The sequence below is a fragment of the Bufo gargarizans genome, chromosome 2, assembly GCF_014858855.1.
Source record: "Bufo gargarizans isolate SCDJY-AF-19 chromosome 2, ASM1485885v1, whole genome shotgun sequence".
NCBI lineage: Eukaryota > Metazoa > Chordata > Amphibia > Anura > Bufonidae > Bufo > Bufo gargarizans.
This window is the reverse complement of record NC_058081.1, coordinates 150,977,815-151,005,505: the sequence shown is the minus strand read 5'-3', so window position 1 is coordinate 151,005,505 and position 27,691 is coordinate 150,977,815. Positions and strand designations below refer to the sequence as shown.

General features: G+C 43.7%; 1 protein-coding gene across 4 annotated transcripts in view; it reads left to right on the top strand.

Moving 5' to 3' along the window:
• The window catches only part of PDE8A (phosphodiesterase 8A), a 277,995-nt gene that overhangs the window by 89,780 nt on the left and 160,524 nt on the right, over positions 1-27,691 (top strand). Inside the window, exon 1 of one of the 4 annotated variants that reach the window (XM_044279585.1) lies at positions 14,590-15,460. The exons of 1 other annotated variant lie outside the window; for it this stretch is intronic. In XM_044279585.1, the coding sequence (XP_044135520.1) occupies positions 15,293-15,460 (168 nt within the window). In that variant the 5' untranslated portion in view covers positions 14,590-15,292. Of the gene's footprint in view, positions 1-14,589; positions 15,548-16,831; positions 16,852-27,691 lie in introns of those variants that run through there. 2 more of the 4 variants (XM_044279584.1, XM_044279588.1) reach the window with 2 other exon arrangements.

The following is a 27,691-nucleotide window of genomic DNA, read 5'->3' as shown; positions in this document are numbered from 1 at the left end:
TGGAAGTTGGCCCCAAGAGTTATTGGTCCATATAAGATCACTACCATTGTTAACCCTGTAGCCTTCTATCTTGAACTTACTCACGCTTTGAAAACTCATAACGTATTTCATAAGTCATTGTTGAAGAAATGTGTTGAGCCTGTTGAGCCGTCCTCCTTGCCTCCCACTCCTGTCATGGTGGACGGTAATTTAGAATTTCAAATCAGCAGGATTGTGGACTCCCGAGTTCTCAATAGATCCCTCCAGTATCTCATCCACTGAAAGGGTTACGGACCAGAGGAGAGGATGTGGGTTCCAGCGGCCGATGTTATTGCGAATCATCTTCTGGTGAAGGCCTTTCATAGAGCCCATCCTGATAAGGCCGGTCCTGGGTGCCCAGAGGTCACTCGTAGAAAGGGGGTATTGTCACGGTCCCTTCTGTGACAGATATCAGGAGATCAAGGAAACTGGCTGAGCGTGGAGGAATCTAACAGTCTCCTTGATTTCTCTTGATTCAGTGTTGATAGGGTTAATGGTCATTGCTTATACCCTTTATAGTCTGACCCCACCTTTCTGACTATGCAGTAGATAGCTAATTCTGGTTGTGGATTGTTTGGTGTCTGGATCTCGGCTGAGTTCCTGCTTTCCATTTACCCGGAGTTAAGTCTCTTTCCTTTTGTATTGTGTTTATTTCCCTGTTTCTTGGTACCAGACCTGAGGCAGACTCTTGTTCCTTCAGCTGGAAGCAACAGGTCATCTGTGGCCCAATCACTACCTAAGCCTCGCTCGGGTGAGCGAGGCTTAGGTTCCTGCGGATGAATAGTCCTACCATCGGGGTCTGTTCATTCTGTTAGCAGTCAGGGCTCAGGTTAGGATTTTATTAGGTGGTGTCCTTTTCCCTTTCTCTAGTTTGCAGGCCTGGTACCTTATCCCTCTCTCTTGTGTTTGATGTGGAGTTCCCCTCCCACACCACGCCGTGAAAATTACTGTTCCATACAACCTCTGAGTTATAAAATCAGTAAAAAGGCCTCAATGGGGTACAAACATACCATACAAAAGACATGCACACCAAATTATAAACTCGGGCGTTACTGAATACGCAAGCAGGAGCAATCAACATCCGTTTAGACAAAATCCCACAAAAAAAAAAAAAAAAAAAAAAAAAAAAAAAACCGACTCCTCTATTAATAGTAATAAAAGTATACTTTATTCAATTCATATAATATATGTAAACATGCATAGCAGCAGGTGGTATCCCCAAGAGAGGACAAAGAGGAAACTGCAGAATTTAATCAAACACTAGGTTATTAGCAAATATGCCCAATAGGACCATTAGTAGCACCTAGGGCACAATAGCCACATATGGGTCATTAGTAGTACATAAATAAGGGCAAAACTAGTATATAAATACCATCTGTAGCACATCCAAATATTAAAAGCAAACATCGACAGATCAAAACAGCAAAAGAATGTAAAAGAAGAAAAAATAGAAAGAAGAAAAAGAAAAGAAAAAAGAAGAAAGAAAAGAAAAGAAAAAAAGAACCACAAAGAGAAACATCAAGACGTTATTATAGGTATGGTGAAAAGGATAATTCTTTGTTTAAACCCCTAGGTACCATAAATCCCTCTCACCTCTTTCTGGGCCAACAGCTTTCTCCAGTTTCCCCCTCGCAAGAAGATGAACACTCGATCGATGCCTCTAACTCGAAATCCAGAGCTATCACAGTTATGACATTCAAGTGTCTAGGGATAGATTTCAGATTAGTTAAATCATTCTCCTCTTTTGCTAAGACGTGTTTTCGGACCCGTCTCTTCAATTCTCTTGAGGTCATGCCTGCGTTAATACGTTGATATGGACATGATGCCAAGTATATCACCCCTGGTTTGCCACATGTAATGTTGTAGGTGATCATGTACTGTTTTTAGAGTTCATTGGATTTGAAAAATGTGAGGCTCTATCAACATTTTTACAATCCATGCAGTTCCCACATGGGGAACAACCCCATTTTGGGCCATTGGAACCAAAAATCCTAGATGGATGCTCACCTGGATGGTAGCTAGGATATCTTTTAGATTTTTTGATCTCCTACATGTAATGGATGGAGCCACAGGAAGGACTTTTTCCAAAGTTGGATCTAACCGTAATACCTCCCAATACTTAATTAGGGCAGATCTCATCTTTTTCATGGGGGGTTGTATGTGGATATAAACCTTGTCATCTTGATCTTTCTTTCGTTTTGGACAAACTTGGAGTAAATCATCCCTTTTAGTTGCCTTTGCTCTTTTGTATCCCTGCTTCGTAAATGTCCCTGGAAAGCCTCTTTCTTGTAATCTGTTTGAAAGGTCCCGAGCTTGTTCTTCAAAATGCGTCTCCGTGGAACAAATCCGTTTCAATAATCGAAACTGCCTGTATGGTATATTGTAAATGAGACTTTGAGGATGGGAAGAATTGGCATGCAGTAATGCATTAGTAGATGTCTCTTTTAGATGCACACCAAATTATAAACTCGGGCGTTACTGAATACGCAAGCTGGAGAAATCAACATCCATTTAGACAAAATCCCCCCAAAAAATAAATAAAAATATGATACCTCCATTAATCGTAATAAAAGTAAACTTTATTCAATTCATATAATATATAAAAACATGTACGCATACATAGCAGCAGGTAGTAGCCCCACGAGAGGACAAAGAGGAAACTGCAGAGTCCATTAGCTTCAGAATATAATCAAACACTAGGTTATTAGCAAATATGCCCAATAGGACTATTAGTAGCACCCAGGGCACAATAGCCACATATGGGTCATTAGTAGTACATAACTAGTAAGTCAATCTATGAGATGGATTTATGAATTGGATTGTGTGGTACCTGGGTGCTTAAACGAAGAATTATCCTTTTCACCATACCTATAATAACGTCTTGATGTTTCTCTTTGTAGTTCGTTTTTTTTTTCTCTTTTCTTTTTTTCTTCTTTTTTCTTTTCTTTTTCTTCTTTCAATTTTTTCTTCTTTTCCATTCTTTTGCTGTCTTGATCTGTCAATGTTTGCTTTTAATATTTTTAACTCTGTGTTGAGATTCTTACTATCAGTGACTGTTTAGAATGTGATAGAATCAATGGTTTTGGGAACGACTGGAGAACGGATGGTACAGCATTGTTGAGACTGTGTTCTTCTTATTGTGGCACTTGCGGATGAATTAACAAACTTTCTTTTGTATATTTTTGTTTTTTTACTACTAATTTCTATACTACTACCTATTTATTTAGCAATGAATGTATTGGTCTTTGAAATGAAGTCTAATATTTCTATAGTTAACACGTTTATGAGCACTACAGCACTTTATCACAATGGGATGCACTGCACGACACTTTATCACAGATTAATTGTCACATTTTTACTTTGTTTATTTCTGTTTCTTGCATTCTCACAATATGCACGGTCTCTATATTAAGTCTCCATATATCATGTACTATATACCAACGATTCAATTCTGTGCACGTTGTACATAGGGATAAGTAGTGTATATATATACAGTCATGTGAAAAAATTAGGACACCCTTTGAAAGCATGTGGTTTTTTGTAACATTTTTAATAAAAGGTTATTTCATCTCCGTTTCAACAATACAGAGAGATTAAAGTAATCCAACTAAACAAAGAAAACTGAAGAAAAGTCTTTTCAAGATCTTCTGTAAATGTCATTCTCCAAAAATGCCTATTCTAACTGAGGAAAAAGATAGGACACCCTCACATGTATTCCCTCTTAAATTGGCTCAGATCTCACACAGGTATATCACACCAGGTGCACATAATTAGTAGATCGTTACTCTGCATGTTGAATGAGGCTTGCCCTATTTAAACCTCAGACATTTAGTTTGGTGTGCTCCTGACTGTTGAAGTGAGAGTGAGCACCATGGTGAGAGCAAAACAGCTGTCAGAGGACTTCAGAAAAAAGATTGTAGCAGCCTATGAGTCTGGGAAGGGATTTAAAAAGATCTCAAAAGATTTTGAAATCAGCCATTCCACTGTCCGGAAGATAGTCTACAAGTGGAGGGCTTTCAAAACAACTGCCAACATGCCCAGGACTGGTCGCCCCAGCAAGTTCACCCCAAGAGCAGACCGCAAGATGCTAAAAGAGGTCTCCAAAAACCCTAAAGTGTCATCTCGAGAACTACAGCAGGCTCTGGCTACTGTTGATGTAGAAGTACATGCCTCTACAATCAGAAAGAGACTGTACAAGTTTAACTTGCATGGGAGGTGTGCAAGGAGGAAACCTTTGCTTTCCAAGAGAAACATCGAGGCCAGACTGACATTTGCCAGAGATAAAGTTGACAAAGACCAGGACTTCTGGAATAATGTTCTTTGGACAGATGAGTCCAAAATTGAATTATTTGGACACAACAGCAGAGGACATGTTTGGCGTAAACCAAACACAGCATTCCAAGAAAAGAACCTCATACCAACTGTGAAGCATGGAGGTGGAAGTGTCATGGTTTGGGGCTGCTTTGCTGCAGCAGGACCTGGTCAGCTCACCATCATAGAATCCACGATGAATTCTACTGTGTATCAGAAGGTGCTTGAAGAACATGTGAGACCATCAGTTAGAAAATTAAAGCTGAAGCGGAACTGGACCATGCAACATGACAATGACCCAAAACATACTAGTAAATCAACCAAAGATTGGCTGAAAAAGAAGAAATGGAGAGTCCTGGAATGGCCAAGTCAAAGTCCAGATTTGAATCCCATTGAGATGCTGTGGGGTGACTTGAAAAGGGCTGTACGTGCAAGAAACCCCTCCAACATCTCACAGCTGGAAAAGTTCTGCATTGAGGAGTGGGGTAAAATTTCCTCAGACCGATGTCGAAGACTGGTAGATGGCTACAAGAACCGTCTCACTGCAGTTATTTCAGCCAAAGGAGGTAACACTCGCTATTAGGGGCAAGGGTGTCCTATCTTTTTCCTCAGTTAGAATAGGCATTTTTGTAGAATGACATTTACAGAAGATCTTGAAAAGACTTTTCTTCAGTTTTCTTTGTTTAGTCGGATTACTTTAATCTCTCTGTATTGTTGAAACGGAGATGAAATAACCTTTTATTAAAAATGTTACAAAAAACCACATGCTTTCAAAGGGTGTCCTAATTTTTTCACATGACTGTATATATATATATATATATATATATATATATATATATATGAATTCCTGTAGTATTTTATTTATTTATTTATGATGGGTATTATATACAGGTTCTAAAAATTCTAAAAATTAGAATATCGTGCAAAGTTCATTTATTTCAGTAATGCAACATAAAAGGTGAAACTAATATATGAGACAGACTCATTACATGGAAAGCGAGATATTTCAAGCCTTTATTTGTTATAATTTGGATGATTATGGCTTACAGCTTATGAAACCCCTAAGTCACAATCTCAGGTCCCCTTTTCTCAGGGGATATGGATTAATTAGCTGACTAGAAGGTGACACTTTGAGCCTAGAATATTGAACCTTTTCACAATATTCTAATTTAAGCTGCATTAATGCAATTTCTTTTCATTTGGATTACTAAAATAAATGGACTTTTGCACGATATTCAAATTTTTCGGGTTTCACCTGTATAATGTTGCTTGGTTATCATATATTAATTATCACACGGGTATTGGTTTTTCATCATGTATATTTATTATTTATTTTTTTCAGCTCAAAATGTTTATTATTATAATTGGACAATTATGTTATGAACAAATTTATGTCACTTTTGTGGTCATGAAGGAGTAGATGTACACGATTGGGAATTTTGTTGTATTTATCTGGAGCATTAATTAAGTATATATGTCATTGTGGATTGCTTCCGCAAGTGCCCCATGTTTGTTGTCCTGTGCCGTTGTTGTGATCGTGGTAGTGGAATGCACTCCACGCTGGAACGCACCTGTAGGCCGGCTACGCCAACGGTGCATTCTAGCGTGAAGCGCACGACCATTTCCTTCTGAGTCAGGTGCCGCATGATACGTGTGTCATGGGCCTCATTGTGACTCGTGTGTGCGCGCAGGGTGCAGTCCAACCGATCTCCATTGTGTAAGACGCCATGGACGCTGTGAATAATCATAAACATGTAACAGCCTTGTATTTTTTAAATGATGTCATGTTTGATGATAAAAGGAGGAGGTGCTTGGTTGATCTCTTGTCCCCGGAAGAAGCCTGTGTGGCGAAACAGCGTTGGGAGGAGGCGGCTGCAGAGTCGACGTGCTACAAATGGTGTTTATATAGATTGACTTTCTAGTTTTGCCCTTTGTTATGTACTACTAATGACCCATATGTGGCTATTGTGCCCTGGGTGCTACTAATTGTCCTATTGGGCATATTTGCTAATAACCTAGTGCAGGGGTCCTCAAACTTTTAAACAGGGGGCCAGTTCACTGTCCCTCAGACCGTTGGAGGGCCGGACTATAGTTTAAACAAAACGGGAACAAATACAATATTTAAAATGAAGAACAAGTAAAGTTAAATCAACAAACTTATAACAGTATTTCAATAGTAACTATGGGCCTGCTTTTGGCTAATGAGATGGTCAATGTCCACTTCCATATTTGTCACTGCTAGTCATAACAAGTGATGCAAGTGTGCATCAGTTAATCTAGATCTGGTTGGAGATTTCAGATGTTCCATTCTGGAAAAAGTCTGTTCACAGACATAAGTGCTGCCAAAGATGGTTACCATAGAAATTAGGATTAGTAAAATACCTATATATATAAATATATATATATATATACTGTGTATATATACTGTATATATATATATATATATATAGCGCTACAAAAACAATATACCAGCAATAACTTTGCACATCTCCCTCTCTCTCTCTCCCACGAGCTAGCGCCCGACGTTCACTGACCACAAGTCACCACGCAAGTCACGTCCAGTCAGCCCCTCCCACATGCCCTGGCTGCCTCTAAGTCCTGGGAGGTGGGAGTTGTAGTCCGGCTACGCCTTTCGGTTCCTCCCACCGCCAGGAGCTTGATTGCGGCCAGACTACAATTCCCATGATCCAGCGCTTCAACCAGCCAGTCGGCGGCCGCCGCCCCCTCTTCATCTTCCACCAATGATAGGCCTGCTGCAGGACTGTTCGTCTCTTATTTTGGAAAAAAAAAGTAACGGACAGGCGGCGGCGGCAAAAACACCCGGCCGGATAAATGTCCTCGGCGGCCCGCATGTGGCCCGTGGGCTGTAGTTTGAGGACCCCTGACCTAGTGTTTGATTACACTCTGCAGTTTCCTCTTAGTCCTCTCTTGGGGCTACCACCTGCTGCTATGTATGTTTACATGTTTTTATATATTATATGAATTGAATACAATATACTTTTATTACGATTAATGGAGGTATCAGTTTTTTTGGGGGGGGGGGGGATTTCATACAAAAGACATGCAAAATGATTTTTTTTCAGATTTCAGACAAATCCAACAAAAAAAATTGTTGCATGCTGCAGTGGATGCCATATTATGGAGGTTTAGAAGCATCACACCGTACAACAGCACAAGGAGCCTCTTTCAATCCATAATACTGAGCCCCAGGGGACTCCATGTGCCACCATATAGCCTCCTGCATACAGCTCTGCCGTGTGCTTGAGGTCTTAGTTGAATTCAGCACCTCAGTTTTACTATGTGATGTAATGAACTGAACTAATGCTGGGAATTTATTTGGAGTTAAGCAGGGCATCTGCGGTTCATTTATAGTGGTCCGCACATGTACATAGCTTCTAATGCACAATGATCTTCATATAAATAAATGTACTTCTTACCCTGTGGAACAGGTTCGGCCACCAGGTTTATATCTCCACCGCCATGTGTTCATTCTTATGGGGATTTCATGTATTCCAAAGTGTAAAGCAAATAAATATGTTACTTGGAGCTCCCTGCTTTTACACATGCACACATTACATTACGTTCACACTTGCGTTGTGAGGATCGTGCAGGCAGTTCCGTCGCCGGAACTGCCTGCCGGATCCGGAAATCCGTATGCAAGTGGATATCATTTGTAGATGGATCCTGATGCAGATCCGTCAGACAAATGCATTGAAATTCTGGATCCGTCTGTCCGGTTTCATGCGGAAAAATGGATCCGGTATTTATTATTTCGCACTTTTAAAGGTCTGCGCACTGGAACACTTGGTACAGGATCCGGTATTAATACATTTTAATGGGAATTAATGCCGGATCCAACATTCCGGCAAGTGTTCCGGAATTTTGGCTGAGAAAATACCGTAAAGGGACTCAACTGAAGACATCCTGATGCATACTGAACGGAATGCTTTCCATTCAGAATGCATCAGGATAAATCAAAAGGGTTTTTTCCGGTATTGAGCCCCTGAGACAGAACTCAATACCGGAAAAGAATAACGCTAGTGTGAAAGTACCCTTAGTTGTGTTACCTTTGTAATATTGGTGTATTGCAGCGTTACTATCTTACATTTCTCTTGGTGGGGGCCTTTTCAGGCTTGAATACATCTGAGAGGGTTGTCTGACATTAAATAGGTGTATAAGGTGGAGCTTAGAGAGGAATTTGATCAATCACATTTACCGTTGCTCAGCAGTGAATGTGTGGTCATATGACAGGGCATCCACATAGTTACATAGTTAATAAGGTTGAAAAAAGACATACGTCCATCAAGTTCAACCAAGGGATAGCTGGGGATGCGAATCCCAGAAGGAAGTGAAACTCGGATGCCCACTAAACTATGTAACATAGTATATCCCTATACATTCTGGGCCTCATATACAGAAAACAGGAAAACTTTCCAAAAGAGAAATCAGGTTTATCTTATAAGCTATACTTTGTGTCATCATCAAAATAAGGGAGGAGGGTGTGCAAATGAGCTCCTAACAAGCTTTGCCTATAATGCCACCAAATGTAAGGCAGCTACCCTATAAGTCAATGTTCGACCCATTAAAAAGGCCTTGAGCAGGGGCATAGCTAAAGGCTCATATGCCCCGGTGGAAGAGTTCAGCTTGGGCCCCCTCTTCCAGGGGCAGGGAAGCACACAGCCTTTGTGCCTGAGGCAAAAATTGAAATGGCACCTCCCCTATGCCTAATTCTTGACCTAACATCTTCCCTCAGGGCTAGTTTTAGACAAAGTATGTCCCTTGCCAAAATTTTAAGTGGGGCCCCAAAGGAAATATTGCACAGACAACACATTTACATATAGCCTGCCTGCACTGATTGCGGATTATACATGGTTTTTCCACGCTGATTCTCGTGCAGAGAAACTGCAGTGTAATACAGAACCAGCAAGGGGTATAAGGTTATCTTTGGGATTGTTCGTCAATATTAGATCGGCTGGCGTCCTTCTCCCGGGACACCTGCCGATTCACTGTTGGGAGGCCAGTGATGTCACTGTATATCAGTCACATGGCCTAGTTGCAGTTCAGTCCCATTCAAGTGAAAGGAGATGAGCTGCAGTACCAAGCATCGCTGCTGTCTAATGTACGGCGCTCTGCTTGGTAAACTATAAAGAGACCACAGTGCTCACTGGAGCAGCTGATCAGCAGGGGTGTCAGAAGTGGGATCCCCACTGATCTGATACTGATGACCTATCCTGAGCATAGACCATCCATATCAAATTCCCAGGTAAACCTTTTAACTGAAAAAAACAAGAAGCAGGTTGGAAAAACAAATATAGCCTTTATGGTCCATTCACACGTCCGTAGTGTATTGCAGATCCGCAATACACCCAGCCGGTACCCCCCATAGAAATGCCTATTCTTCTCCGACAAGAATAGGACATGTTCTATTTTTTTCAGAAGCCTCGGACCGGAAGATCAGCGGCGTGCTCCGGAAATGCGGATGTGGACAGCACACTGTGTGCTGTCCGCATCCATTCCGTCCCCATAGAGAATGAATGGGTCCGCACCTGTTCCGCACAATTGCGGAACGGATGCGGACCACAATTGCGGACATGTGAATGGAGCCTTAAAGTGTAACTCTCCTTTAAAAACACTTTCTACATGTCATAGTGACCACATACCTCTTACTTCCAGGGACATCTCCTGTCATGTAGACCTTCTCTTTCCTCTTCTCCTCTGTTTGACCCAGACCGCCATGATAAATTGTTTCAGCTGCATCTCGTCTCTACAGAATTTGTAACACAGACAGGGCCGTCTTTAACGCGGGGCAAAGGGGGCAGTTGCTCCTGGGGGGCCCAAAGCAGCTGCCTCGTGAGCCCCGCTGGCTACTCCAGTGGCATAACGATCGCAGTGGCAGAGGGTGTGACTGCAATTGGGCTCGGCGGTGGTCTTAAGCCCCTTGTGTACATAGATTGGCGGTAATGTAATTGAATGTCTCAGGACCACTTTTTTCATGATCAGTGGGTGTTCCAGCAGTCAGACCTATCCTGTAGATAGGCAATAGGTCATTATGGTAGGACAACCCTTTTAATTATAATGTAGATTATGTAAAATATGAGGAGGTTAAGATTTGGTAAATTTTATGCCAGACATTTATGCTTAAAGGGTTTGTCTCACTTCAGTAAATGGCATTTATCATGCAGTTAATACAAGGCACTTACTAATGTACTGTGATTGTCCATATTGCCTCCTTTCCATCACATTATACACAGCACGTATCCGTGGTTACCACAGTGTAATCCAGCAGTGGTGGCCGTGCTTACACACTATAGGGAAAGGCTGGAAGTGCGCAAATGCCAACACCTTTACCTATAGTGTGCAAGCACGGCCACCGCTGCTGGATTGCAGAGTGGTCAAAACCACGGATACGTGCTGTGTATAATGTGATGGAAAAGAGTCAATATAGACAATCACAATACATTAGTAAGTGCCTTGTATTTGTATTAACTTTCTCTACATGATAAATGCCAATTGCTAAGGTGAGACAACTCCTTTAACCGAGCTACACTTAATAGGGTCAGGCATAAATGTCTTGGTGTGTGCATTGCGTGTTTCCTATGTGTGATTGGTGTGTGCTGTACATGTTCTATGTATCAGTGGTGTATGTGCAGTCATGTATAAGTGTCTTGTGCGCCACATGTGTCCAATGAGTGATTGGTGTGCGCTGTATGTGTCTTGTTTCTGACTGACTTAAAGGGCTTCTGTCACCCCACTAAACAGTTTTTTATTTATTTTGTGTACTTATAATCCCTATACTGCGATTTATCCATACATAATGTGATTAATCATTTTGGTTCAGTAGATTTTGCTAAAAACATACTTTTATAATATGTAAATTACCTGTCTACCAGCATTCAAAATCTCGCGCCTGCGCCGTACCAGTCTTCAATCGGCGCAGGCGCACTGAGAGGCGGACGCTCGCTCGGCCGCTCCATCCTCAATGCGCCTGCGCCGGGTGTAGATGTGACATCTTCGGCACAGGCGCATTGAGGATGGAGCGGCCGAGCAAGCGTCCACCTCTCAGTGCGCCTGCGCTGATTGAAGACAGGTACGGCGCAGGCACCAGATTTTGAATGCAAACAGGTCCAGCAGAGAACGATCCCGTTCGCTGGCCCTGTCAATCAACATGCGGCGGGGGCGTCTTTAGGATAGGAGGATGCGGCTGCTACCAGCAAGTAGCCGCCCTACTTGCTGGTAGACAGGTAATTTACATATTATAAAAGTATGTTTTTAGCAAAATCTACTGAACCAAAATGATTAATCACATTATGTATGGATAAATCGCAGTATAGGGATTATAAGTACACAAAAAAACAAAAAAAACTGTTTAGTGGGGTGACAGAAGCCCGTGCAGGATATCCATATATGTGTAAATTCTGCCACATGTATGTTTGTGCATTTTTCTGGGAATGTCTGCCATCATACTTCCTCTTTAATATTTCTGTTATCACTGTAAGTGCTCATGAACACGACTGTTGGATGTTTTGCAGTCTGCAAATTGCGGATCCGCAAAACCTGGATACTGGGTGTGTGCATTCCACATTATGCGGAACAGAACAGCCGGCCTCTTATAGAACAGTCCTATCCTTGTCTGTAATGCCAACAATAACAGGACATGTTCTATCATTATGCAGAATGGCCATGCGGACATACAGACACGGAATGCTCAGTAAAATGTAGATTGAGGTGTTAAAAAAAAATAAAAAATAACTTACCTGTTCTAATTGATAGCGCAGCCGGCATCCTCTTCTTGCTTCTTTCAGGACCTGCAAAAGGACCTTTGATGATGTAATCGCGCTCACCACATGGTGACGTAAGCGCAGGTCCTGCTGAATGAAGATCTTCTATCTTCATTCAGCAGGACCTGCGCTGACCACATGGTGAGCGCGATTACGTCACCAAAGGTCCTTTTCCAGCCAGGTCCTGCAAGAAGAAGAAGAAAGAAGACGAGCCCGGCTGTGCGATCAAGTGGATGAGGTGAGTTATATTTATTTTAATTTTTTTAACCCCACAATGCACCTTTTACTTAGCATTCAGAATTAAAGAATGCTATTATTTTCCCTTATAACCATATTATAATGGAAAATAATAAAATATACAGAACACCGATCCCAAACCCGAACTTCAGTGAAGAAGTTCGGGTTCGCGTCAGGGTACCACAGTCAGTTTTTTATCACGCGCGTGCAAAACACATTGCACCCGTGCGAAAAAAAACTGACTGCAATTGCGTACCTACTTGCATGCTTTTCCCTGATCGCAGACGCAACGCATATGGACCTAATCCGGACACGCTCGTCTGTAAGGGGCCTAAGCTTTTTATACCTCATCTGACAAGGGGGCAGGGCTTCACCAAAAGGGAGTTTAGCAAAAAATGCACCACAATTCTGGCACATTTTTGGACTAAAACTACGACAATTTATAGGTGGTGTAAACTTACACTAGACAGTTTTTTTGTGCACAGATACGTTTTATACAGAATTTTAAAATTCTAGCATAAACCTGGCACAGGATTTACCATAATTTCTAAAGGTCCATGAGCCAGAATAGTAAATTTATCTAATATTAAAGGGGTTGTCTGGGATCAGAGCTGAACCCGGCATACCTCCATATTCACCCCGACAGCCCCCCTGACTTGAGCATCGGAGCAGTTCATGCTCCAATGCTCTCCTTTGTCCTGCTAAATTGCGCAGGGCAAAGGCATTTTTTGGAGATCCGGTGACGTACCGGGGCTCTCCATGGGGCTGCCAGGAAGCCCGGTGACGTCACCGGCATTGGTGGGCGGGATTTAACGCTGCCTTAGCCAGTAAAACTGCTAGAGCAGCGCTAAAGCCCGCCCCTCAGAGCCGGTGACGTCACCGAACACACTGCCGGGCGGAAGTTTCCGCCCGGCAATGTGTTATGATAAACAAAAGAGCCCGTGCCCTGTGCGATATAGCGCAGGGCAAGGGAGCACAACGGAGCATGAGATGCACCAATGCTAGCCTCAGGGGTTGCTGCATGGGTGAAAATAAGGGTATGTCCGGGTTCAGCTCTGAACCCGGACAACCCCTTTAAGGCTACATTCACACAACCGTATGTGTTTTGCAGTCCGCAAATTGCCATCCATTGTAACAATGCCTAAAATGGACCAGAACAGGACATGTTCTATACTTTTTTGCGGGTCTACGGAACGGACATACTGATGCGGACAGCACACAGTGTTTTTTGCGGACCCATTGAAATGAATGGGTCCGCATCCTATTCGCCCAAAAAAAATAATGGAACGGATATGGAAACAAAAAACGTTTGTGTGCATGTAGCCTATGTGGTTCACATTCTTAGTGTAAAGTGCACCACTTGTAGTAAATATGCACTACTGTTTTTCAGTGGTGTTTTTTCTAGATCTTTCCTATAGACTTTTCTATAAGAAATTTTTTTTTTTTTATCAAACTGGTGTAAAGTAGAACTGGCTTAGTTGTTCATAGCATCTAATCAGATTCCTCCTTTTATTTTCCAAAGAAGCTGTCAAAAATGAAAGGTGGAATCTGATTGGTTGCTATGGGCAACTAAGTCAGTTCTACTTTACACCAGTTTTATAAATTACCCCACAAGTCTTTAAAATGTTGTGACTAAAAAATGCTCCCCCCCCCCCCCCCCAATAAAAACAAAAAAGCAGGACAACCCCCTTGATAAACAAAGCACATGGACTTCGGCAAGCCCTAGTCGCAGGGATGGCCAACCTGAGGCTCTCCAGCTGTTGCCAAACTACAACTCCCAGCATGCCTAGACTGCCTACAGCAAAGCATGATGGGAGTTGTAGTTGTACAACAGCTGGAGAGCCACAGGTTGGCCTAGTCAAATAAATGGGACAGTTGCAAACATTTCTGCAACAAAACCTGACGTGTGTGGATTGTCTCCTAGTGCTACTTTATCACACACATAAAAGAGGTAAGGTTTTATCAGTTAACAGCAGGGTGCTTCCATATTGACACCGAGGTAACCCATCCCACAGAGCGCAGACATCACTGACAGAGCAGCCACTACTCTCCTTTGACAGAAACTGGCGCGCACAGAAAGGACCACAACCGATTTAAACTCCCCTCCGCGTTTTCACCACGCCCACGGCGGCTCACCGCGATTGTGATTGGTTACCCCAGAGCTCATTTGCATTGACGTCAGTAAAGGCTGGAGGTCATGCGTTTGCGGCGCTTCCATTGGCTGAGGTTTGTGTGAGAGCGGCGGCGGTGAGGAGTCGCACGGGAGAGAGAGCCGGGAGGAGGGCAGCAGTACTGGCAGAGGGGAGAGCGGCGCAGTCAGAGAGGAGACTGCAGCACTGCGGGGTGTAATGACAGGCGCGCTGGCTGCACACAGCACACGACTGCTGCCATAAGAGCGCCATTTTAATTCATTGGGGGCATCTGCTTGCGCGTCCTCTAGTGCCACAGTGCAGGCAGCGGGGTATGTGCGTCCGGCCAGAGCTGCAGGTCTCTCCCTGCGGTCTTCAGGGGGCGGGGAGGGGGAATCTTTTCTGTTGCCAAGAAGAGCGGAGTGTGCAAATGTAAATAAGCCTCTTCCTCCTCCTCCGCTGCTGGAAGATGATGATGAGGAGGAGTCCCAGGGTCCCCACCAAGACTTTGTAGGCACCGAGGAAGAGCCGTGCCTTCCAGCCACCCATGCACCCCGGGGAGATCCCTGGTGGCCAACTTGTAGCCCGGCACGGATAACGCACCGGGGCGTGGAGAGCACTACCGCATTGATCCGCGGATACAATGTTGCCATGCTGATGCATGTCCCCCGCCGCTCTGCCCGATCTCTGATCGCAGGCTAGTCCTCCCCACAGGGACATGCAGGAGGGTGGCCGCGGCACAGGAGCCCCGCACGCATTGCCATTGATTGGCAGCAGAGACTGAAGGCTTTGGATATTTGGCTAAGGAGGCATCAAAGCATGGGCTGTGCTCCAAGCATCCACATCTCTGACAGCAGGGTGGTGTATCACAGCGGCAAAGAGTCAGACGACTCCAACTCTCCCCATCAGACCAACACTGTACTGTCTGGGCAAAGCAACTCCGTCCCTGGATTATTCATTAAATCCTCCAACACATCCACTTATAAGGTGAGGGCTAATTCCTTTAAGAAAGACAGGAGGGAGAACAGCCTGAGCATGGAGGCAGAGATCCCCCGCAGCAGATCCAGTGTGAAGGTAACCGCAGGATGGGCCTGGCCGGGCGAGGGTTAATGCCAAGTGACAGCGCTTCTCTTGTGCAACCCTTCGCCTTGTTATGACAAAGTGCATCATCCCTAATCCCAGCCCTTTCATTCCTATGTACCCTTCTCCTCCGTCCTCGCCATAGGGCCATCTGCTAGACCAGGCGCTGCTTCCTTATGTGTCGCTTCGCCCATCAATCTGTCTTTTTTTTTTTTTTTTCCCTAAGGAGAGTCCCATTCATGGCCATATATTTATCAGTCGGGTGTTCCAGGCACGGGGGTAGCGTGAGACCTGTCAAAAATAAGCCTATGTGATATCTGATGACAGGGCCTGCGCCAACCATGGTGGGTTGCGTTGTGTTTGGTGGATGTTGGTGCCCAGCTGGGAAATATTGAGATTTCTATAGGTGTTTAATGTCGGAAAGAAAAGCTGCTTGTAAGGGGCTGTCAACCTGCGAGATGGATGGGGAGCCAGGGATTTGGCAGACTGTCTCTTTCAGAGCGTGCTCCAGTAAAGCCAGCGTTCTGTGGTCATAGGCCTGCGAGCGAGCGGCCAATCAATGGGCGACCTACACTACCGACTACTGGAGAACGTCTCAGTAATTGTAAATCTGAGGTCGGCTCCATTCAGTTGGTAGATTGGAGCACAAATGTGTGGAAATCTGAGAAACATGGCGGACGGTGGTTGATAGAGCCTTGGCTTGGTCCTCCTCCTTCAGGTTGTCACAAATGTGTATCCACTAGTTCTTAGTTCTGTTTGGTGACTACCAACAAAGCTACAGAGGTTGTCGCTCATGTCCGATCTGCCCAGCCATGCCGCGTGCATTGTTGCGCAGCTAGGCGGGTTTAACTTCAGGAGTCTGGGAAAGTTGGATGGCAAAACTTTTGCGAGCTGAAATGGTGGTCACCCCCAAAAAAGGGTATTCCTAGAAACAAGGTCTAGAATATGACAACTCCAGATCTTATGGCAGCAGTCATGGCCTGCCTCTGTACCCCACAAGCAGTGTACTGCTGAGGCCAGTGATTGGTTTCAGAGGTCACATGGGGTATGCAGGCACGCCCGAGCTGCCACAAAGTAAGGCCTCTTTTATATGTCCGTGATGACCACATCCATGACAAGATTGTCAGTGGTTGCTCCATGAAGATGTCCTTGTTTCCGTTTTTGCCCTCCAGTGTGTCTTCCGGACACTGCTCAGCTGAAAATTGGTTTCCAGAGTTTCTCCTACCAGTGGTCAGTGATAATCGCGGACAAAATACAGACGCATCCACCCAAGGGATCCGTAATCGCCGACAAAATAGGTAATGCTTCTACATAAAGACCGATGGGGTGGCACTGACGCAGTGGGTGGGAGCATGGTTTATCACGTTGTCATCATTGGCTGATTCGGCTTTTGTGGACCTTGTTCTGTGTTTGAGCTTAATATACGGTAGTTTCTTCTCCAGAACCTACGTACTCTGTGACTGTGAACAGTCCGTATGGGACCGCTTGTTTGCCTAAGGCTTCATGCACACGACCGTTGTTTTTGCCGCTCGGATGCGGACCCATTCGCTTCAATGGGGCCACAAAAGATGCGGACAGCGCTCCGTGTGCTGTCCGCATCCGTTGCTCCGTTCCGTAGCCCTGCAAAAAAAATAAAAAATATGTCCTATTCTTGTCCGTTTTGTGGACAAGAATAGGCCTTTTTACAATGGGCCACACGTTCCATTCCGCACGGCACACGGGTGGCTTCCATTTTTTGCGTATTTGTGGTTTGCGGAACGCAAAAAAACCAGAACGGTTGTGTGCATGAGGCCTAAAGGCGTATGAGTTTTCTTCAGTATGGTTGTCCTCTCTGGCCTACATGCAGATGTCTGGATATTTTGCTAAAATATATGAAGCGCTGTATTTAATGATCTAAAGGATAAGAATGACCACATAGGGGGCATTTATCAAATCTGCTGCGCAAAAATCTTGCAAGTTTTGACATTTTGTGCATTTTTTTTGCACTTTTTCGTGAATTTTTGATGAGCTTCGACACTTCTGAAAATTGGGTCGGGATTACAGCTTAAAACACTTATATGTCTCATTTAGGGCTCATTCAGACGTCTGCGCCATGTTTTGCAGTCCGCAATTTGCACAACGGGCGGCCTATTATTGTCCATAAAACGGATAAGAATAGGACATGTTCTATATTTTTTTTTTTTTGCTGGCCAACGGATGCAGACAGCACACAGTGTCCTGTCCACATCTCTTGTGGCCCCATGGAAATGAATGGGTCCGCACCCGTTCTGCTAAATTGCGGAATGGATGCGGAACCATTCATACATTGTGTGAATGAGCCCTTATGATGTGCAACTTGTTAAGAAGTCGCCAGGTAACCCGCTGGCGTACTTTTTATTGACATTACACAGACACCGTCTTTGTAATTTGGCGCAGGTGCCCAAGCGCTCCAGTCTAAAAGATCCAGCGGACCTACCGCGATTAACTCTCCCCACACTACTTTAGTAAACAATGGCAATTTTTGTGTATCGTGTACAGGAATATAAAATCTGTCATACATGTACAATATTAGCAGTGTTTGGCCGAGAGGCCACGTATGTGGCAGATCTGAACCTGACATATATCTGTTATTTGTTTCGTTTCGCCAACTAATTTTTTCAATGGACTCCTGCCAGAAAGCTGGCACCGCTGCATTGATAAATATGCCCCCCCCCTTGTACTAAATGACAACCATCTCCCTATTGTGTTGACAGACTTGGATCTGCTAGGTGTAGTAACCATTTTACGTTGACAGGAATGAAAGGAATTAATGAAAGCAATTCTGAGCTGATCTAGGTGTTCGGCCGAGGAATGAATGGCCTGCCCTTGTTACGGGCGGGTCCGTGTGGTGGAGCCGGTGAGTACATGGCCGGATGCCACACGTGCAGTATATTCTAATACAAGGTGCAGTCTCCGCTGTGCTCACATCTGAGTAATGCAAGTAAAAATTTCCGCCTCGGCAGTCGTTACTAAAATATCTCTCTTCCTCTATCTCATCTGACACTACTTCCAACATACCAAGTGAGGGAAGATTCCTGCAAGGTGATAGTCACGTGACCAGACCTTCTTGTAAGTCGCATCGCCCACCCTATCTGCCGCTCACGCCGAAAACAAAGGGGAAGCCCGGAAAATGTGACTCCACGTGGCCTGTCATTACAAGGCACTGCTGAGAAAAGAGCATTGACATGTCCTCAGCAGATAGCGGCAGCTTCCCGGGCATCAGAGCAGTTGGTGCTCTTATTAACCCTTCACATCCATCTCTCTCCCTGAGCTTACAGGGAATTGCTGGGAACTATTAACCCTATTCCTACATTACCAGTCTAGTTAACTCCTTCCTCACTACATCACACTTTAAACGGAACCTGTCATCAACTTTACACTGACCTCACTGAGGGCAGCATTAAATAGTGACAGAAATGCTGATGTCAGCGCTGTGTCACTCATGAGCTAGAAGTAAGTGGTTGCTGAGAACCAGCATCATAATCATTGCAGCCCAGGCCTGGAAAAGAGTCAAATATACCTGAGAAGAGTCCTGGTTATTCATAATCTCCTGCTCTCACCCATCTGCTGATGATTGGCAGTTCTCTCCTAGAGAGAAATGGAGAAAACTAGGTATTAGACTGTCAGTCATCAGCAGGTGGGCAGGAGAGCAGGAATTCATGAATAACCAGGACTCTTCTCAGGGGGCCGGGACTCTTTTCCAGGCCCAGTCTGCAATGATTGTGATGTTGGTTCTTGGCAACCACTTACTTTTAAAGGAAACCTGTCATCCCTTCTAAGTCTATTTATCCACTCACTTTTCTAAAAATACCTTTTCATACATTAATAATGATATTAAAATCAATTCTGAACAAACTATCAGTTCAGAGAAAAACCTAAAATAAATGTTCCCGCCAGATATGTAAATGAACCATAGATGAGTCCTGCCTCCTCCATGCTTGAGAAATGAGTCCAGCGTTCTCTGACTCTGAGCCCAGCCACACCCACTGTGAAGGAGCCCAGCACCCCCCCCCCCCCGCATCCTCCGAATCTCCTCCTTGCCCCCTGACATCAGAAAGCTAGAGCGCTGTAATCTCGATGCGTGAGCTAGCGCATGCGCAGTGTCGCCATAGTGTTCCTTCCCTGTGCTGGCATCAGCCTTAGGGAACGAACTGTGAATGCGCCAGCTCGCGCATCGCAATTTTATGACACAGTAAAAGCACACAGAGCTATGGGGACTGGATATTGCGGATGTGCTAGCGGCCATATAGCAACCCATGTCCTCAGCTCTATACACAAAATCCCGGTGACAGGTTCCCTTTAACTTATAAACGACAGACCGCTGAAATCAACTCGCCTGTCTCTACTTCATTCTGCTGTTAGTATGGGCGGCATAAAGTTGATGACAGGTTCCCTTTAAGGCCCCATTCACACGACTGTATTTTTGGTCCACATCTATCCACTTTTTTTTTTTTTTTTTGTGTGGGTCGAACAAGGACCCATTCTTTTCTATGGGTCTGCAAAAAAAATAAAACAAAGAGCACACCATGTGCTGTCCGCATCCGTATGTCTGTTCTGCAGCCCCGCAAAAAAGATAAAACCTGTCCTATGCGTGTCCGTATTGTAGACAGTGATGAGCATTGTTACAATGGGTCCCCAAAAATGGATGCAACATGGACGTCAGCCGTATTTTGCATTTTACGGACCGCTAAATACATTTGGTCTTGTGAATGCACCCGAATATGAATTTTGATCCCTGCTCAGCCCGTAAACGGTTAGCCCGTGACTTATGCACTGAAATGGTGCCTTTTTTTTTTTTGCTGTCGTTACCAGCGAACAGTTAACCTTTTATCCCTCACAGACCACCTACAGTCGCAGCACAATCACCAGGGCATAGCTGATTTAGAATTATTTCTGTTTGCTTAGCTAGGAACCACATTTCTATGCAATATATTTCATAAGTGTCCAAATTGGGGAAATTCCATGTAAAATGTTCCTGCATACCCTGTGTGCACATGGAGGCCCCTGTTCCTTTATGGAGCAGAGAAAGGGGCTATTTATAAATCCATGTTTTTTTTTTTTTTGTTTTTTTTTTATAGTGACTTAAGTTGCCACTTTAATTGGCTTGAAAGCCAGGCTGGACAACATGCATGGTTTGACCTCCCGTCAGTTTCAGTTACTACTTGTACTGCCCATATACTCTGAATTCTGAAGCATATTTACGTATGACTATGCTGTGCTGTTCTTCTATTATTCCTGCTAGAATTTATGACCAAGGCCGGACACAGCTCACGCTACAAAGTACTTCCGTGGGTTTTCGGGTCCGTACTTCCACAAAAGATAGGACATCTCCTTTCTTTTGCCATATATTGCAGACCCATTCTAGTCGATGCAATACGGGGTTCACATGCCTGCGGTCTGCAGCACGGGCATGAAGCCTTTACGGTCGTGTGAATGAGCCCTAAAAGAGACATGACAGGTCCTCTTTAAAGGCCTTCAATATGCCATCTGCTTCCTGGCGTATCATAGTAATTGGGGATGAGCGACTCAATTCTAACAAATCAATTTAACTCTTTAGCAAGAGTTTCTGTGAGGGGCTGTCTCCACAGGTGAAGAAGCATCCCCCTGCCTGCTGGACATCTACCCCGGCGCTGACTATCTGTGCCCTGAGACACCACTCTGAGTAGCACCACAAATGCCAAAGATGAGATTAGGCTTTGGGAGCAGTGACTTCACATGCATCGGTACCAAGTAATGTAGCAGCGCATGCGCAGTCGCTGTTCCCAAAGCCGAATTTGAACTTCTGCTCTGCTACTTGAAACAGTAGTGCTGAGTCCAGACAGATGTTTGGCCCTGTCCATCAACAGGCAGACGGGCGCTTCTTCACCTATGGGGACAGCCCCTCACAGGTAACGAGCTCCTGCCAATGAGACAAATCGACTTGCTCATTCCTAACCGTAATCATTTGACAGGTCAACATTCTTGTAGACGCACAACAAGTGTTCCTTAGTTTCATGTTTATAACCTCAATCACGGGACAAAATGTTCTTTCTGTATTAAAAAACGCGATGTGAAGGCATTGTGTGGCTGAACTAGAAGTACTGCAGTTCTGCCCATTATTTTATCAATTGTTGTGTTTCACTGGCCTTGATTTGTTCCACAAAATATAAAACAACTTGTATTCCTGGTGCGTACAGTGGGAAATATTCACCACTCTGCTCACGGGGTCACAAAACATGAAACCAGTCTCCCTTTAGGCTAGGTCTACATGGCGACATTTTGTATAATGATAGTCTATGGTGTCGCACTGCAAAATGCAACATGCTGCGACTGCGATGCGACAGTCGCAAAAAATCCATTTGAGATGGATTTTTCTGTGACTGTCGCGTCGCAGCATGTCGCAGTGCAACACCATAGACTACCATTATAAAAATTGTTGCGCGACAAATGTTGCAGTTTAGTTCTGCCCTATCTGTTGCGCGACTTATTGTCGTCATGTAGACCTAGCCTTATTGTACATTTAAAGGGGTTTTCTAGGACTTTTATAGTGATGACCAATCCTCACAATCAGTATTTGGTCTGTATTTTTCATCAGTATTTGTAAACCCAAACAAAGAGTATGTTAAACCACACAATAGGCAGACAACTTTCTTTTAGGGCACATGCACACCACAGTATTTCTCTTTCCGAATCCGTTCTGCATTTTTTGTTTTTTTTTGTGGATCGGATGAGGACCCATTCATTTAAGTGAAAAAGATGTGAACAGCACACTGTATGCTGTCTGCATCTGCACGTCCGTTCCCCTGCCCCCGAAAAAAATAGAACATGTCCTATTCTTGTCCATTTTGCGGACACAAATAGGCATTTCTATCATAGGGCCGGACGTACCGATCTGTAAAATGCAGAACGCATGCGTCCGGTATCCGTGGTTTGCAGTTCTGCGGTTTGCGGTCCGCAAAAATAGATACAGTTGTGTGAATGGACCCTTAAGGGCTCATGCACACAAACCTATTTGGTCCGCAGCATTTTTTTGTGGACTCGTTCACTTCAATGGGGCACACAAAAGATGCAGACATCACTCATTATTATTATTCATTATATTTTTTTACACGTATCTCCCAGTGATAAACTGATCATATGCGCCTGGCACCCCTAATAGACAGCTGTAATCTGGAGGGAAAACTGGAAGCAAATCCGAATATGTGAAAAAAGTTGGTCACCCTGCAGACACCCGTTTTTCAGGACGTGCTTTGAACAGCTCTGTAGTGAGCCTGGAGCGGACTGAGCTCCGCTTCCTAGCTGCTGGGTTTCTCTTTTTCTTCCCGGCCATGTTTTGGTCTCGGAGAGTGGAGACAACGGCTGCTTGCACTGCGCCATGTACAAACAAGGTATCCAGGATGCGATCTGCGCTCTGAATTGTCAGACTTTGATTCAGGGTTGTCAACACGAGATGATAAAAAAAAAAAAAAAAAATATATATATATATATATATATATATATATATATATATATATATATATATATATATATTTTTTTTTTTTTATTATACATTTTTTTTTTATTTTATAAGTAAGGACACAATGAAAACCCATAGTGACTCAAAAAGCTCATAAGAAATACATGTCTACAATCACATAGTAAGTTTAATACGTTAGCAGAATTGTAAAATAATTACAGCCACGATAACAATCTACTCCGTTAACATCACTTTTTGGAGAAAATAAAGGTCTCATATATGTGTATTCCGGTAACGCGGCTGTGATTGTGGGTTTAGGTTTTGTTTGCATCTTGTCAGTATACTACTTGGCTGTTTATGTATCCAATGCATCCATGGAGCCCCTTTTTGGTATCCATCAGTTGTTTTTTTTTGTTTTGTTTTTGCAGTATAGAATAGAATAGAAGACTATGCTATTTCATGTAGTCATCTTGCCAAAAATGTATACTGTGTTTGTTTTTGTCTTCTTCCACTGGTCTCAATAGGAGGCTGAAATGGTATGTTGTTGGTAAAACTGTATATATTTAGAATTTTGTAAAGCAACATTCACATAACTGCATCCCTTATTTCAGTCTGCAAACAGATCTGAAAATACAGAAACCTTGCATGTGCATTTCACATTATTCTCACACCCATCAATAGAAAGGGCTATTCTCATCCACAGTACGGAACAGAATAGGACGTGTTCTATAACTTGCAGAACAACCACATGGATCAGCAAAAATAGATGGCCCAGAGAAATGAATGGCTCAGTTTGCTATCCCCATAAAATTATGAAAAATATTATGCACATGAAGCCTTAGGGCTCGTTCACACGAACGTTTTTTGTGTTCCGTATACGGGACCATTCATTTCAATGGTTCCGCAAAAAAAATAAGGAATGTACTCCGTATGCATTCCGTTTCCGTTTTTCCGTTGAAAGATAGACCATGTCCTATTATTGCCCGCAAATCCCATTCCATGGCTCCATTCAAGTCAAGTGGTCCGCACAAAAAAGGAACACATAGGGAATGTACTCCGTATGTCTTCCGGTTCCGTTCCGTTTTTGCGGAACCATCTATTGAAAATTTTATGCCCAGCCCAATTTTTTCTATGTAATTACTTTATATGCCATATGGAAAAACGGAACAGAACCGGAAGACATACGGAAAAAACGGATCTGGGGAAAAACTGCCCGCAGAACACTGTAAAAGACATACGGTTGTGTGAGCGAGCCCTTTGCCTCCTCATTTGTATGATGCCTTGCACTGCACTTCTTGAAAGGTGTGGCATCCAGAAAACAGACTTTTAGCAAATATACCTCCTGATTTATTTTTTTATACATTAAAGTTGTATCACTTCAGCAAATGGCATTTATCATGTAGAGAAAGTTAATACAAGACACTTACTTATGTATTGTGATTGTCCATATTGCTTCCTTTGCTGGCTGGATTCATTTTTCCATCACATTATATACTGCTTGTTCTCTCCCTTTCCCTGTACTGGATCGCTTCTTTGTTTCTAATGACGCACTTCTAGGTGGAGGCTTCCGCCTAGCGGTGTTCCTGATGACATCACCGGCACTGATGGGCGGGCTTTAGCGCTGCCTTAGCCGTTTTACAGGCCAGGGCAGGGCTAAATCCTGCCCATAATTGACGGTGATGTCACCGGATCACTGCTGGGCGGAAGCCTCTGTCTAGCTTTCCCCATGAAGAGCCCGGGAAGTCAGCGGGTCACCTAAAAATGCCTTTGTAGGGGCAAAGGAGAGCATCGGAGAATGAAATGCTCCGATGCTCATAACAGGGGGGCTGCCTGGAAGAAATTGTAGGTATGTCCAGGTTCAGCTCCGAACCCCGACAACCCCTTTAATATTCATATTATAAAATAGTTATCTGAGCTTCATTTTAGTACATGCATGTAGGGCATCTTGTAACCTGTCACCAGGAAGTGCCGTCTGCAGACGGATGTATACAGTCCTGTGCAAAAGTTTTAGACCGCTCTGGGAACACATGCTGCAAAGAACGTTTTCAAACACAGAAGTGTTAATAGATGAATTATTTCTCTCAGTTAACAAAATGCAAAGAGAATGACCGAAAGCGAAATCTTGAAACAATTGTAAGTAGAAAATCTAGAGCCAAAAAAGATTAAAACTTATCTTTTAATAGATTAAAACTTCCACGATGCTCCCCGCTGCCATGTTTTGCTTGTGCTTTGCTTACTCATAGCTTGGGGGGTGGGTTTGGGGAAGAAAGCAGGGGTGTCTTCACACTCTGGATTTTGTTACAGAATTTTCTGTGAGTGAAAATCAGTTCTCTTCATTAGAATGAGGCAGCAAGCACATGGATTTCTGTAAGGCCTCTTTCAGACGGGCGTTGCGGGAAAATGTGCGGATGCGTTGCAGGAACACCCGCGATTTTTCCGCGCGAGTGCAAAACATTGTAATGCGTTTTGCACTGGCGTGAGAAAAATCGCGCATGTTTGGTACCCAAACCCGAACTTCTTCACAGAAGTTCGGGTCTGGGATCGGTGTTCTGTAGATTGCTATTATTTTACTAATACAAATAATACATTCTGAATACAGAATGCATAGTAAAATAGCGCTGGAGGGGTTAAAAAAATAAATAATAATAATTTAACTCTCCTTAGTCCACTTGATTGCGTAGCCCGGCATCTCTTCTGTCTCCTTTGCTGAACAGGACCTGTGGTGAGCATTCATTTCAGGAACAGGACCTGTGGTGACGTCACTCCGGTCATCACATGATCCATCACCATGGTAAAAGATCATGTGATGACTGGAGTGACGTCACCACAGGTCCTGTTCAGCAAAGGAGACAGACGAGATGCCGGGCTGCGCGATCAAGTGGACTAAGGTGAGTTAAATTATTATTATTTTTTTAACCCCTCCAGTGCTATTTTACTATGCATTCTGTATTCAGAATGCTATTATTTTCCCTTATAACCATGTTATAAGGGAAAATAATAATGATCGGGTCTCCACCCCGATCATCTCCTAGCAACCGTGCGTGAAAATCGCACCGCATCCGCACTTGCTTGCGGATGCTTGCGATTTTCACGCAACCCCATTCATTTCTATGGGGCCTGCGTTACGTGAAAAAACGCACAAAATAGAGCATGCTACGATTTTCACGCAACGCATAAGTGATGCGTGAAAATCACCGCTCATGTGAACAGCCCCATTGAAATGAATGGTCGGTATTCAGTGCGGGTGCAATGCATTCAACTCACGCATCGCATCCGCGCGGAATACTCGCACGTGTGAAAGGGGCCTAAGCCCCGTTCAGGTGAGTGGAACTGATTTTCGTCTTAAAACATTCTGCAACAAAATCCACAGCGTGTGAAGGCACCCTAAATTCACCTGCCCACGAGTGCGGGTGAACGCACGTAAGATCTGCACAAATTTCCGTGCACGTTTAATGTGAGTTTCTGCAGCATATTTGCACCAAAATCTGCAATGTCTAACAGCGGTGTTTGGTGCAGATTTGATGTGGTTTTGCTGCAGATCTCACCCTTCCATTATAAAGGGTGAAGTCTTCAGCTAAAACCGCAAACATAATTGACACTGTAGATTTGGAAATCTGCAATGCAGGTCAATTTCTGCATGGTAAAAATCTGTAAAGTGGACGTGAGACTTGTGTAATCTCATAGACTTTGCTGCACGAAATCTGCGTGGAAAACCTACACATATTCCCCAAGGTGTGCAAGTGGCCTTAAAGGGGGTATTCCCGCTAGGATATGCCCCCATTTTCTGATGGGTGTGGGTCAGATTAAAAAGCATGAGGCATTCAATTGGGCAGGGGAATACTGAACATTCACCTGAGTATAACGGGAATGCACTTGCATCATACACAGAAGCAGCAATTTATAGGTTAAAGCCTCATGCACACAATCATGTCTGTATTGCAATCCACAAACCACGGATCCATAAAATACAGACAATTTGCATTTTTTCTCACTCCCTAGGAATCGCTATTCTTGTCCACAACGTGGACAATAGGACGTGTTCTATAATTTGTGGAACGGACTCAGATGCAGACAGCATATGAATGACATCCATGTGCTGCCTGTTATTTTTGCGGACCCGTAGAAATGAATGGGTCTGTGTGCTATCCACAAAAAAAATGCGGATTGGACACGGATACAAAATAACGGTTGTGTGCATGAGGCCTTAAACAGAGATTGTGTGGAATGTAAATAATCAGTGTAAATATCATTGAGGCTCAGCAATAAAATAACAGCAATCAAAGTTGCCTGGTTATGTCCACACATGGTCAGAAGCCTATGAAGTATCACATAGCCAAAACCTGTTTGCATACTCCAATGTGAACATGTTTCAAGAACCTAAAATGACATTTGGGCCACCTGTGCGGGTGAATGCACATAAGATAGATAGAGATATATCTATCTAATATATATTCTCAAAAAGGTCAGCAGCACTCTGTAGGTATGCCAGGTGCAAATCCACAAATGTTCCTGGGCTTGGAGCAGTAGAGTAGAAATTACGAAAAATGGGCAGCACTCCAGTCTTTTGGTGAAATTTCAGTGATGTTTATTCACACCCCAAAGCAATGCAGCATTTCAGCTCTCTCAATGGAGCCTTTGTCAAGCTACATATATATATGTGTATATATATATATATATATATTAGG